The sequence below is a fragment of the Ovis aries genome, chromosome 7, assembly GCF_016772045.2.
Source record: "Ovis aries strain OAR_USU_Benz2616 breed Rambouillet chromosome 7, ARS-UI_Ramb_v3.0, whole genome shotgun sequence".
Taxonomy (NCBI): Eukaryota; Metazoa; Chordata; class Mammalia; order Artiodactyla; family Bovidae; genus Ovis; species Ovis aries.
The window spans coordinates 25,550,192-25,565,770 of NC_056060.1; the positions used below are offsets into that span (position 1 = coordinate 25,550,192).

The following is a 15,579-nucleotide window of genomic DNA, read 5'->3' on the forward strand; positions in this document are numbered from 1 at the left end:
ATGTGAAGAATTTTTCTACATTGATAAAGGCGTGGCATAATGTGCTTACTGGCCTCTGGTACCAAGTGGAAGAAGTTCTCGGTAGATGCTATCGTTTCAACATGTTTATACTCTTTGTTTCCAAACTTAAACAATGAGCAACAACAACAAAAAGCAAAATAACCTACTTTTCAAATGAGCATTTAAACAAAACACTAAAAGCAAAATTGACGAGAAAGTTGAAATAACCCTCTTCTCTTCGCATGTTTTCCTTATTACTATTTTACTTGGTTATTTTTGGATGCATGTATCCAGATGGGAAACAAGGAGGAAAAAGCAGTCATATAAATCTAATTCATGTGAACTTCTTGCATTTTTATATTTTACTCTGGTAATTTACTCTCAGATGACAATAAAATCCACTGAGCAATTTGACAGTCTTTCTTATATGCTCCAGTGATGATGATTAATTTATAAAGATCAGTGTACTTCTTATTGTGAATTATGTTCAATGCTATTAGTTATACCATGAGGTAAATATGCACAACTTATGATGGAATCAGAAGAACCAACATCCAAATAAGTTTGGAACTGTGACATGCATCATGGGTTGATGCAATCTGTATGGTTGCTAGTATAATTTAGTTGACATTTTATTTGCTTATATCTGATTTTTGTTAAATACAAACATATATACACACACACATACGCATATCCCAGCATCTATTAATAGCTATTAATCAGTTCAGTTCAGTTCAGTTGCTCAGTCATGTCTGACTTTGCAACCCCATGAATCGCAGCACACCAGGCCTCCCTGTCCATCACCAACTCCCAGAGTTCACCCAGATTCACGTCCATCGAGTCAGTGATGCCATCCAGCCATCTCATTCTCTGTCGTCCCCTTCTCCTCCTGCTCCCAATCCCTCCCAGCATCAAAGTCTTTTCCAATGAGTCAACTCTTCGCATGAGGTGGCCAAAGTACTGGAGTTTCAGCTTTAGCAGCATTTTCTCCAAAGAAATCCCAGGGCTGATCTCCTTCAGAATGGACTGGTTGGATCTCCTTGCAGTCCAAGAGACTCTCAAGAGTCTTCTCCAACACCACAGTTCAAAAGCATCAATTCTTCGGTGCTCAGCCTTCTTCACAGTCCAACTCTCACATCCGTACATGACCACAGGAAAACCATAGCCTTGACTAGATGGACCTTAGTCGGCAAAGTAATGTCTCTGCTTTTGAATATGCTGTCTAGGTTGGCCATAACTTTTCTTCCAAGGAGTAAGTGTCTCTTAATTTCATGGCTGCAGTCTTTACCATGTTTGTGTTTTATATTTTACTCTGGTAAGTTACATTGCCAGTGTAGGGAGATTTACGTTTACTATCTCTTTAAAATTTACTTTGTTATTAAAGAAAATATTTAGGCCTGGAGGTTCCAGGTTTTTTCCTATCTCTAGTAGTCTTTTTATGGCTAATAATCTCTAGCCTATCACCAATTTGCCTGACCCTGTTTTTTGCCTTAGAATTGTGCTAAGACTCTGAAGCCATCAATAAAAGTTTAATTTTCCCCTTTTCATCATCCACCACCCACCAAAGGAAACTGAAAGCGGAAAGTGTATCTCAGACTGAAAATACTAGTGCTTGAAAGCACACTTACAAATTTATTTTAATCCAATTAAATATCTATCTATTAACTTTTTCATCTTGTCTGGTATAATTATATTGCTTAGCCTTCAGTGAAGAAAACAGAAACCACTGCTCCCCACTGCTTCCTATAGCTCGCATTACCACCTGAACTACTCCCGACTCCCCAACCAGGTCTGTGGAAAAACTGTCTTCCATGAAATCAGTCCTTGGTGCCTAAAAGGTTGCGGATCACTGCACTCAGTTCAGTTCAGTCACCCAGTCGTGTGCGACTCTTTGCGACCCCGTGTACTGCAGCATGCCAGGCTTCCCTGTTCATCACAAACTCCCGGAGCTTGCTCACACTCATGTACATCAAGTCGGTGATGCCATCCAACCATCTCATCTTCTGTCGTCCCCTTCTCCTCCTGCCCTCAATCTTTCCCAGCATCAGGGTCTTTTCCAATAAGTCAGTTCTTCGCATCAGTTCAGTTCAGTTCAGTTCAGTTCATTCATGCAGTCATGTCTGACTGCGATTCCATGGACTGCAGCACACCAGGCCTCCCTGTACATCACCAACTCCTGGAGTTCACTCAAACTCATGTCCATTGAGTCAGTGATGCCATCCAACCATCTCATCTTCTGTCGTCCCCTTCTCCTCCTGCCCTCAATCTTTCCCAGCATCAAGGTCTTTTCAAATGAGTCAGCTCTTTGCATCAGGTGGCCAAAGTATTGGAGTTTCAGCTTCAGCATCAGTCCTTCCAATGAATATTCAGGATTGACTTCTTTAGGATGGACTGGTAGGATCTCTCTACTTTCAATCCAAGGGACTCTCAAGAGTTTCCTCCAACACCACAGTTCAAAAGCATCAATTCTTCAGTGCTCAGCTTTCTTTATAGTCCATCTCTCACATCCATACTTGACTTACTGGAAAAACCATAACTTTGATTAGATGGACTTTTGTTGGTAAAATAATATCTCTGCTTTTTAATATGCTGTCTAGTTTGGTCATAGCTTTTCTTCCAAGAAGCAAGTGTCTTTTAATTTCATGGCTGCAGGTACCATCTGCAGTGATTTTGGAGCCCCCTCCCCAAATAAATTTTCTCACTGTTTCCATTATTCTGCATCTTTTTGCCATGAAGTGATGGGACTGGGTGCCATGATCTTAGTTGTTTGAATGTTGAATTTTAAGCTAACTTTTTCACTCTCCTCTTTCACTTTCATCAAGAGGCTCTTCAGTTCCTCTTCGCTTTCTACCTTAAAAGTGGTGTCATCTGCATATCTGAGGTTATTGATATTTCCTCCAGCAATCTTGATTCCAGCTTGTGCTTCATCCAGCCTGGCATATCACTGTATTAGATATTTACCAAACCACTAGAACAACTAGAGAAGTAGGACTTGGGGGTTACTACTAGTGTTGTTGAGTTCCAGAATAGACCCCAGTAGTGAGATTTGAAGGTCAAAAGCTTCGATTCTTGATGCTACTGCCACTGCCTCACTGTCCTCAGCACCCATGAAGCTAGTGCAAAGTCACTAGAATACAGGTCAGGCTGCCACAGTTACTTCTGTCTTGTATCTCTTCTTGCTCACCAGCAATGATTACATCGGTGCTGCTGTCTGCCTCAAGCCAGCCTTCTTAAGCTCATGTTGGTGCATCTAGTTGGTGGAACCTAATTTGCACAGAAAGTCCTTCGCTAAGAACAGCAGTTTATAGATTTCAAGTTTTTTATGCAACAGAAAACATCCTGGAGGAGGATGGATTGGATGCTGAGTCAATCAATAATGTCTGTCATACTGATATTTATTTTTCGTAACCATAACCTTTTTGTTGTACAGTAAAACCAAGGTAAAAAAATACAACAATGCATACCCTAATGAACTATAAAGGCACTCACCATTACAACTACTTCTCACATCAAAGACAGAACTTTACCCCAGAAGCCCTTGAGAACTTATCCTCATCAATAGAGGTCCTATTTGGATCCTGGCATCCTTTTGGATCTGCTGTCCTTATCCCTCATTTAACACAGGGTTTTTTTCACAAATAGAGAAAAATAAGTCTGCACTGAAGCAATTAAAATAATTTTTCTGCAAAGAGACTACATGGCTTTTCTTTGCTTTAAAAGAAAACGAAGGAAATAGGTGAATATATTGTGAACTAGCTCAAGCAAGGCAGAGATTGAACTTTCTCTGTACCTGTTTCACCTAAATCTCACTAGTAAAGCACACACACCCAAAAAGAAAGGGGAAAAATAAACCATTTATACAGACTGAGGGCTTTCTCTGAACCAGGTCACTACTCCTTTATCTGTGATCTAGGGCAGGTGTCTTCAAACTCCAGGATAATGCCTGATGATCTGAGGTGGAGCTGATGTAACTACAAGATAAATAAGTGAGTGAAAGTCACTCAGTCGTGTCTGACTCTTTGTGACCCCAAGGACTGTAGCCTGCCAGACTCCTCTGTCCGTGGAATTTTCCAGGCAAGAATACTGGGGTGGGTTGCCATTCCCTTCTCCAGGGTATCTTCCCAATCCAGGAATTGAACCCAGGTCTCCCGCATTGCAGGCAAATTCTTTACCATCTAAGCCATCAGGGAAGACCAAGAATACTGGAGTGGGTTGCCTTTCCCTTCTCCAGGACAATAAAAATAAAGTGCATAATAAATGTAATGCATTTGAATCATCCTGAAACCATCCCCAATCCCTGTTTGTGGAAAAATTGTCTTCCATGAAATCAGTTCATGGTGCCAAAAAGATTGGGGACCATTGGTCTAGGGGATAGCTATTTCTGGCTAATTATATAAGATAATCCGTCCACAGTACAGTTTTGGCCTCTTGGACTGATGGTTCATTTTTTTGTTCATTTGTTGTAAAGATGTTTCAAAATGAAATAAATTTTCAAACATTGATTCACATTAATGTTCTAACCTGACTGCACTCTAAAAATGTCTGCTTTAAGAGGAAAAAGGTCACCTTCTGCCACTGAATGTACTAGTCAGCACTTTCAATTCGCATAGCAATGCCTCCATCTTCTTTATAAATCACCTGCCAACAACAGCAAAGCAAGAATGGTAATATAAGCATTAATAAAATGCCTACTTTTCAGCTTTTTCTTAATTTCCAAAGACTATGCAGATTCTCTTAATCCAAGATGCTGTTTACAAATACTTTCTCAATAACTTACAAATCAACTGGTCCTCCAACAATTGCGGGAAAAAATCTGCAAAGATTCATCTACAGAACACTAACACCTGAAAACTAAATAATGTGTGCTCTTTCCAGGAATTCATGTACCATTTACAAAAGTGTAATTAACATGTGGACCTTAGGGTCTCAATAAATACCAGAATTCTATTACTATACAATGCATTATCTAATTACAATTCAATAAAATATGAAATGATAAATAGTCTTCCCTTCCCCAACCTCCTTGCCCTTCAAAGCAAAAATAGAACCCTGTGCCTTTGGAAATAAGAAAAAGAATTTAGTAAGTAAGTCATTAGTTAAAAAAACCGTAATGGCAATGAAAAAAAAAATTTAGAGCTTAGTAATACAAATAAGGTACTGTGCTAGTCACTCAGTCATGTCTAAGTCTTTGCCACTCCATGGACTATAACACACTAGGCTCCTCTATCCATGGGAGTCTCCAGGCAAGAATACTGGAGTAGGTTGTCATTTCTTTCTCCAGGGAATCTTCCCACCCCAAGGATTGAACCCAAGTCTCCCACATTGCAGGTGGATTATGTACCATCTGAGCTACCAGGAAAGCCCAAGAATACTGAAGTGGATAGTCTATCTCTTCTCCAGGGGAACTTCCTGACCCAGGAATTGAACCGGGGTCTCCTTCACTGCAGGTGGATTTTTTACCAGCTACCAAAGTTCCAGGGAACATTTTTAGTCATAAATACCTCATGCGAAGAGTTGACTCATTGGAAAAGACCCTGATGTTGGGAGGGATTGGGGGCAGGATGAAAAGGGGCGACAGAGGATGAGATGGCTGCATGGCATCACCGACTGGATGCATATGAGTTTGGGTGAACTCCGGGTGTTGGTGATGGACAGGGAGGCCTGGCATGCTGCAATTCATGGGGTCGCAAAGAGTCAGACACAACAGAGCGACTGAACTGAACTGAACTGAACCATGTTAAAATATAGATAAAATTGTAAGCTTAGTGTTCTATCTAAGAAATTAGCAGTGGGGGTTGGGGGGCTTCCCTGATGGCTCAGTGGTAGAGAATCCACCTGTCAATGTAGGAGACACAGGTTCTATCCCTGATCTGGGAAGATCCCACATGCCATGGAGCAACTAAGCCCATGGGCGGCAACTAGTAAACCTATAGCCCCGGAACCCACAGCTACTGAGCCCACACATTGCGGCTACTGAAACCCAAGTACCCTAAAGCCTGAGCTCATCAAGAGAAGCCACTGCAAGAGAAACCCACATATCGCAACTAGAGAGTAGCCCCTGCTGGCTGCAACTAGAGGAAAGCACAAGCAGCAATGAAGACCCAGGACAGCCAAAAATAAATAAATGAAATTATTAAAAAAAAATAAAAACAGAAATTAGGGAGAAAAAACTAAAGAAGAATGAAAGAGTAAAAGGATACAAATTATAAAGAAGTAATGGATAAAAGTTATAAAGAGCAGAAAATAAAGAAATTTTCTATGGCTCTTTCTGCGAATCTAGCTTAAAACCAATGAGGATACTAGAAGAAGAGGGCTTCTGGAAAATTTTGTTTTTGAACACAGTGCATGTATCAGTTTGGATTTTATGAGGACAGCTGAACTTCTAAGAGTGACATGAAATAAGGAATTCATTATAAAGATCAGACTTTACACAATAGTTAGTGGAAAATACTAAGTACAGAAGGCAGGTTGTTGCTTCTGAAGCTGAAGTTGAATGTATGTCAGCAAGATTGATGACTGAGAAGGTGTGGCATCTAAAGTGGGTTGACAGCATACAATTGACAGCATAAAATTGGGTCTTCTATTTTTCTCCTCTGATCATCTCTTCCCTTGGGAGTGTCCAATTCATTTACACCTAATTCAACGATTGATATGGTACAGCTAAAAGTTGGTGATTTGATTTCTATATGTCCCATGTTTGTCTGATCATGCTACTCCCTTTAATAATTCAGTGCTTTCTTCCCAAGGGCTTTTTAATTTTCCTAGGAAAAACTTTAACTCTATGTAATATTTTTTATATAGGTAAATCCCATACACTCTAGATTTAAGCCATATTACTTTTTGTGTAATTCTTTAATTTTACATCTTCACCAAATTTTGCCTCTTTACATACAGACACTGGCTTTTTTCTGATTAAAAATGTTCCCAATCTATCCACTAACCTGGATAAATCTGGCCATTCTTTATATATCAGTTGAAATATTCCATAAATTTCTTATAAAGATCATAACCTTCTATAAGGTACTCATACCACTCTCTACTTCTTCGGTGGCAAAACAAGTATGATTTTACTTCAGTTCCTTGTTAAGATACCTGCTTTCTGCCTTAGAATATATATACACCCTGTGAAGTCAGGAACTGTATTATCATGTACCCCAATGTATTCCCAATTTGCAGTTTAGAAACTGAAAAATAATTAATATTCAATGACCATTTGATGAAGAGATGCAGTAATACATTGTTATTAAATGAGTTCAAATTGACTTGGACTTTAACTCAAGAAGCTTTTAATACAGGACAACAAAAGAATCTATATAACATAAAGAAGGTGTAATATAAATATAGTTAAAAGCAGAAGTTACTTTTTAACTTCTTAATAATTGAACATTGAGGAAATATACAAGACACGAGAAAATGTCTACATGTTCCTCTCCACGTATTCATTGCTACTGCTGCTGCTGCTGCTAAGTCACTTTAGTTGTGTCCGACTCTGTGCGACCCCATAGACATAGGAGGCAGCCCACCAGGCTCCCCCGTCCCTGGGATTCTCCAGGCAAGAACACTGGAGTAGGTTGCCATTTCCCTCTCCAATGCATGAAAGTGAAAAGTGAAAGTGAACTCGCTCAGTCATTACCCAGTTTCAATTCATATTAACATATGTCTCATTGTGGGTTTTTTTTCCCTATGCTTCAAAGTAAAATTGCTGAGTGCAAGGGTCAATGGTGTATATGATTTTATAGATACTGCTAAGTGCACTTCTAGAATAAGTTTCTGCATTTTGCATCCCACTTGCTGTATATGAGAGTGTCTCTAGTCTGGTTAAGACAGTATGATATGAAATTTTGAATTTTGGCCAGTATGTGAGAGATGATATTTCAGTATAGTTCTACTTTGAAAACAGAAGTTCTTCAAATAAAGACAAATGACTTAGTGCATTTATCAGTGAAATAAAAATACATTGAGTTGGTCAAAAAAGTTCATTTGGGTTTTTCCGTAGCATCTGATGGAAAACTCCAAAGTAACTCTTTGGCCAACCGAGTAGTTCTTGGACAGGCCAAAAAAAGGAAAGAAAAGACCAGGACTGAATAAAATAAAAAGGACCTATGCTATACATGTATCACTGGAGATTAGAAAATTGGTCATCGATTCACATGCTGAGGAGATTAAACAATTAAAGAACGTTAAATAAAAGCAGAAGATGACAGATTTACCAAGATGAATTTGTTAATTTCCTAAAAAAAATCATGTTACCACATTTTCTTAAGGAGAAGAAAACTGAAGATGTCAATAGCTATGGAACACGTTGGAAAAGAGGTTAAAGATACTACCTTATAAATCACAGGACACATTCAATTTTAAGTACAAAGTCTTCCAAAACTTCAAAGAACAGATAATGCTAGGGAATAAAAATTCTATTCTGAATATTTTTACTCATTTTATGAGTCTATCATTGTCTCAGCACCAAAACTGGACATAGATAGCACAACTTCAAAACACTACAGGTCAGTTTCACTTGTAAATCTATGTGTAAAACTCCTACATTAAAAAATTAGTACATCAAACCCCGGTATGATATTCTCATAATATGTTATAAACAGGATTTATGCTAAGTATGCAAAAATATTCTCATTGGATGCTCTATTAATGATTTTTTAATAGTTGAGATTAAAAGAGGACTTTATTATATATTCTTAAGTAGGAAGTCAAGAAACACCTGGAGTAACAGGCAAATTTGGCCTTGGAATGTGGAATGAAGCAGGGCAGACTAATAGAGTTTTGCCAACAAAATGCACTGGTCATAGCAAACACCCTCTTCCAACAACACAAGAGAAAACTCTACACATGGACATCACCAGATAGTCAACACAAAAATCAGATTGACTATATTCTTTGCAGCCAAAGATGGAGAAGCTCTATACAGTGAACAAAACAAGACCAGGAGCTGACTGTGGCTCAGATCATGAACTCCTTATTGCCAAATTCAGACTTAAATTGAAGAAAGGGACAGGTTTTCTAGGGAAAACCACTAGATCATTCAGGTATGACCGAAATCAAATCCCTTATGATTATACAGTGGAAGAGAGAAATAGATTTAAGGGTCTAGATCTGATAGATAGAGTGCCTGATGAACTATGGAATGAGGTTCGTGACATTGTACAGGAGACAGGGATCAAGACCATCCCCATGGAAAAGAAATGCAAAAAAGCAAAATGGCTGTCTGGGGAGGCCTTACAAATAGCTGTGAAAAGAAGTGAAAAGCAAAGTAGAAAAGGAAAGATATAAGCATCTGAATGCAGAGTTCCAAAGAATAGCAAGAAGAGATAAGAAAGCCTTCTTCAGCGATCAATGCAAAGAAATAGAGGAAAAGAACAGAATGGGAAAGACTAGAGATCTCTTCAAGAAAATTAGAGATACCAAGGGAACATTTCATGCAAAGATGGGCTCGATAAAGGACAGAAATGGTATGGACCTAACAGAAGCAGAAGATATTAAGAAGAGGTGGCAAGAATACACGGAAGAACTGTACAAAAAATATCTTCACGACCCAGATAATCATGATGATGTGATCATTAATCTAGAGCCAGACATCTTGGAATGTGAAGTCAAGTGGGCCTTAGAAAGCATCACTATGAACAAAGCTAGTGGAGGTGATGGAATTCCAGTTGAGCTGTTTGAAATCCTGAAAGATGATGCTGTGAAAGTGCTGCACTTGATATGCCAGCAAATTTGGAAAACTCAGCAGTGGCCACAGGACTGGAAAAGGTCAGTTTTCATTCCAATCCCAAAGAAAGGCAATGCCAAAGAATGCTCAAATTACCGCACAATTGCACTCATCTCACACGCTAGTAAAGTCATGCTCAAAATTCTCCAAGCCAGGCTTCAACGATATGTGAACCGTGAAGTCCCTGATGTTCAAGCTGGTTTTAGAAAAGGCAGAGGAACCAGAGATCAAATTGCCAACATCCACTGGATCATGGTAAAAGCAAGAGAGTTCCAGAAAATCATCTATTTCTGCTTTATTGACTATGCCAAAGCCTTTGACTGTGTGGATCCCAATAAACTGTGGAAAATTCTGAAAGAGATGGGAATATTAGACCACCTGACCTGTCTCTTGAGAAACCTGTATGCAGGTCAGGAAGCAACAGTTTGAACTGGACATGGAACAACAGACTGGTTTCAAATAGGAAAAGGAGTACATCAAGGCTGTATATTGTCACCCTGCTTATTTAACTTATATGCAGAGTACATCGTGAGAAACGCTGGACTGGAAGAAACACAAGCTGGAATCAAGATTGCTGGGAGAAATATCAATAACCTCAGATATGCAGATGACACCATCCTTACAGCAGAAAGTGAAGAGGAACTAAAAAGCCTCTTGATGAAAGTGAAAGAGGAGAGTGAAAGAGTTGGCTTAAAGCTCAACACCCAGAGAACGAAGATCATGGCATCCGGTCCCATCACTTCATGGGAAATAGATAGGGAAACAGTAGAAACAGTGTCAGACTTTATTTTTGGGGGGTTCCAAAACCACTGCAGATGGTGATTGCAGCCATGAAATTAAAAGGCACTTATTCCTTGGAAGAAAAGTTATGAGCAACCTAGATAGCATATTCAAAAGCAGAGACATTACTTTGCCGACTGAGGTCCATCTAGTCAAGGCTATGGTTTTTCCAGTGGTCATGTATGGATGTGAGAGTTGGACTGTGAAGAAGGCTGAGCACCGAAGAATTGATGCGTTTTGAACTGTGGTGTTGGAGAAGGCTCTTGAGGGTCCCTTGGACTGCAAGGAGATCCAACCAGTCCATTCTGAAGGAGATCATCCCTGGGATTTCTTTGGAAGGAATGATGCTAGAGCTGAAGCTCCAGTACTTTGGCCACCTCATGTGAAGAGTTGACTCATTGGAAAAGACTCTGATGCTGGGAGGGATTTGGGGCAGGAGGAGAAGGGGACGACAGAGGATGAGATGGCTGGATGGCATCACTGACTCGATGGACGTGAGTCCTGTGAACTCCGGGATTCGGTGTTGGACAGGGAGGCCTGGCGTGCTGTGATTCATGGGGTCACAAAGAGTCGGACATGACTGAGCGACTGAACTGAACTGAACTGATTGTGGGGGATCAGATATTCTATGCTGAGTTTTTCCATATTCTCATTAAGGTGGAAAATGTCACTAAAGATTCAATTCTTCATAAAATATTTCATAAGTTCCTGTGTCAGATTTCCCTAAATCAGTTTGAAACACACTGCCTGTAATCAGTGGAAGTAAGATGCAGGTTCAGAGCTCTTGGAGCTGAGGGAAAACGGAAAATGATTTGGCTCTCTGACCTGAAACCATTGTCCCTATTCAACAAACCAGCAAACATCTAATGACAAAGAATCACCATGGGACACATTAGACCTCCCACAGTTCCAGTTCATTCCCTAGTCCTGAGCCAAATAGAGAAAGAATAAATTGAGAAAAAGGTGAAATAAAGTGTTGTAAAGAAGAGGTGGTTTGTCTAAGTCAATTTTTTTTTAATAGATTTACATCTGATGCAGCTTTCTTATAGGAATATTTGATTTGAAAGAAACCAAAACTTGTTTCAACTTTCTTGAGATCTGCAGATAAGTAAACTTGGTAGGTTTTCTTCATTTAGTGTCAAGCACTTGCTTGATCCACTTGCTTGGGATTTCTTTCTTTAAAATGGGTTGGGACCTTTAACTAGAGAAAGAAACTTGGCACAATGACTTGTGATGCTTGGATTTACAATTTAGTTGAAATTCTTTTGCATCAACCACATAATATTAACACTCATGTTAGTCTGGCACATAAATTTTACTTTGATAATGATAGAAAATGATTTAAGGATCTGTATCGGTAATATTTAAGCTAAATTTTATTTTAAGGTCTTCTGAGCAGAGGAGGTTTTCTAGAGGCATATCCATGTGCATGCTAAGTTGCTTTAGTTGTGTCCGACTCTGTGTAACACCATAGGCAGTAGCCTGCCAGGTTTCTCTGTCCATGGGATTCTCCAGGCAAGAATAATGGAGTGGGTTGCCATTTCCTTCTCCATAACATTTTGTATTTATAGCAGTTTATCCCAGCCCAGTCCAACACAGAGACAAAAATGGCACTCAGTAGGCTACAGTGTTACTCTCCTTGAAGATTTCTGGCATTTTTCTTCTCCTCCTTCCACACTTATTAATTTCTCATTCATTTTCACTAATAGAAAGTTGTCATTTCATAGGAGACTGACAAAATTAAAAGGTATTATCAAGAATGCTTGCTTAGACCCATACTTACTCCTCTTGGATACAAATTCCCTTCCCCACAAGAGAATGCAATGGAGGATGCCCGTTCCACTCCAGGTGATAGTTGTGACCTAGATGTCCTTTGGAATGTTTAGGTTATTTCATCACAGCATTCAGTGTTCATTCTCTTGATTATTTTTTAACATTCAAATTTTTTGGGAGAATCTTTGTAAACCATCAGATAGCAATAACTCATCTAGAAAATATTTTCACAGAATACAATTTTCCAAGCTAATACATTTTAAACTTAAATTTATCTCTTTAAGCAAAATGCATTAACCAAATATATATGACCTCCTATCTTTTTAACTAGAAAGGGCCTTTATTATCAAAGTCATTTATGGTACATTAAGTAATATTAAATGCAATTTATATCAACTGTCTAAACTCAACTACTCTCATCTTCCAATCTGGATAATTCCATTTGTCGCAACCTCTTAAACCATACTTTTTAGATTCTATTAGAGACTCTATTATCAAGGATTGTGGAAAGGGTTTTAAAGCCCTGGGATGAGGTTCTGGATGTATTGAGCATGTTAGTTAACTTTTCTAATACTCTATTTCCACATATGAAAAATGTGGACAATAATCTCCTCCTCGCCAGATTATTATAAGTACTTTAATGCACACAAAATGTATGTGAAAACACTTCCAAATCCAAACTAAACAATTTTGCCCACTGACATTATGCTTTTTACACTATTTTTTACAGAGACTGACCCTTATCACTTCTAATTATAACTTAGAAGATGAAAAGTGAGATGCCTTTTCTTAAAAAAAAAAAAAGGTTCTTGTGCTTCTAAATATATTTTTTTAAATGAATTCTAAAAAGCTCTCTCTGCAGTCTTCCAAAGAAGCTGCAGAGAGAACATAGGCAGAAAGGATTATTTTATAATCTACTGGCAAAGTGTTTATTTCTCAATTGTGTATTATCTTGTAATTCATGTTTTCACTTATTGCTTATCTCAACTTATGCCTAATTAGAAATCATTGTGTTGCTGGATATTTTTAAAAGGAGATATCTTATTTCACTAGGTCCGAGAAATTCTAGACAAAAACCTAGAAATTCCATATACTGAATATAATTCATCTTTTGGAAGGTTTCTGAGTTGATAAGTGAAATGCTGCACTTTGCCTTCAAATGATCTGTGTTAACTAAATCAGATCTTTGCATCCCATGGCTGTCACTTTATTGATATTCTGTACTATATTCTGGTCATCTCAGTTTACTTCTTTTCATATGATACAATGTTAGCTTCAAAGGGACTGTGCTTCAAACCAAAACAGCTATAATAACTTCAGAGACAATATAGATTAAATGGTTTTAATGATGTAGTGGAAATTAAGTAAGAAAAATGACAGGGGCAAGAGGAGAGAGACCTGCATAGCAAAAATCGCAGGTCTTTTCCTTGTAAGTGTGGCCTCTGAGACTTCTCTAAGAATTGAAGCTGCTTGTGGATAATCCCAAATTGATAATGAAAATCATCCAGGCAAGAAGGCAATACATGATTCTGGATGCCTTAGCTCTTCCTATTGATTGTCGTATTTGCAATGGAGATTTATTGTTTTGCTTAGCCTCATATTTGACCCACAAGTGTATAAAATAAAGTGTTGACTTACTACATCTGCACCTCTTAGCTCTCCTCCATCAGTAAGGATAATTGAGAGAAGAATCTTTTTGTTAAAGTTTTAGATAAAACATTTTCTATTAGAAACAACTCTAGAGCATTTTAAATTAATGTTGAGAAGAACCTTTTAGGATCAGGGTCTACTTTTCTTGCTCTTGATAAAAATGAATGTTTTTCTTTGTAGGTACTTCATGAACCAAGAAAATAATTCTAGGGTGGCTGAGTTTGTGTTGCTGGGGCTCTCCAGTTCCTGGGAGCTTCAGTATTTCTTCTTCATGTTGTTTAATTTCTTGTATATCATCATTGTGCTGGGCAACCTCCTCATTGTACTCACAGTGATCTCTGAACCTGCCCTGCATACACCTATGTACATAATGCTCAGTAATCTTTCCATACTTGATGTCTTTCTGGCCACTTATGCAACCCCCAAGATGATTCATGATTTCCTTCATGAACCCAAGACCATCTCCTTCGAGGGCTGCATGGCCCAGATATTCTTACTCCATGTCTTTGCTGGTGGTGAGATGGTTCTCCTTGTAGCTATGGCATATGACAGATATGTAGCCATATGCAAACCTCTCCATTATGCAACCATCATGAACGTGTGTAAATGTACAGGTCTGGTAGTAGGCTCTTGGGTGATTGGGGTCATGCACTCCTTGAGCCAATTAGCTTTCACTGTAAACCTGCCCTTCTGTGGTCCAAATGTTGTGAACAGTTATTATTGTGACCTTACTTTGGTCATCAAACTTGCCTGTACGGATACATATGTCCCTGAAGTGTTGATGCTTTTGGATAGTGGTCTCATGGGGGTGGCCTCATTCTTGCTCTTGCTGGTCTCCTACACAGTCATCCTGGTCACTGTGCAACGTCATTCCTCAACGGACATGGCCAAGGCCCGCAGCACTCTGACTGCCCACATCATTGTGGTTACACTCTTTTTTGGGCCCTGTATCTTCATCTATGCCTGGCCTTTCAGCAGCTTCCCGGTGGATAAAGTCCTTTCTGTGTTCTCTATAGTTTTCACACCTATATTGAACCCCATAATCTACACATTGAGAAACAAGGAGGTGAAATTGGCAATGCATAAACTGAAGACCCGCTATGTATGTTCTAGGCTGCCTTCTCAACTCTCTCACCTAAGACTAGATGTGTTGAGTTGAGTAGATAGAAATACACTTGAGGAAACATGGATTGTCTCTTTTTCTGGTGACCACCATCATTTTTAAAAATACTTTATTTGCTTAAAGTGATAAAGATAATGCTTGTTCTTTGTTAAATATCTATTGTAGAGAAGCTTACATACAATTATGCATTCTCTAACCACAATTATTTTTGATATAGTTTTATAGTTAATTTGCTTATATTTGCTACCTAATGTCGGTGACAAGATATTTCACAAACTATTGTATAATTTAAATTGTATGACTATGTTACCTGCACAAACACACACATGCAGATCAGTGGAACAGAACAGAGAGCCTAGAAATAAACACACGCAATTATGGTCAATTATTGTTTAGTCGCTAAGCCATGTGCAACTCTTTGTGACCCCACTGGCTGCAGCATGCCAGACTTTCCTGTCCTTCGCTTTCTCCTGGAGTTTGCTCAAATTCGTGTCCATTGAGTCAGTGATGTTATCTAATCTCTTATCCTCTG

General features: G+C 38.8%; 1 protein-coding gene across 1 annotated transcript; it reads left to right on the plus strand.

Moving 5' to 3' along the window:
* Positions 1 to 14,111: 14,111 nt before the first annotated feature.
* LOC101102567 (olfactory receptor 4K15-like) lies at positions 14,112 to 15,083 on the plus strand. Its single transcript, XM_004010947.5, has one exon. It carries the CDS (start codon positions 14,112 to 14,114, stop codon positions 15,081 to 15,083), a length of 972 nt encoding a protein of 323 aa, XP_004010996.2.
* The last annotated feature ends 496 nt before the right edge of the window (positions 15,084 to 15,579 follow it).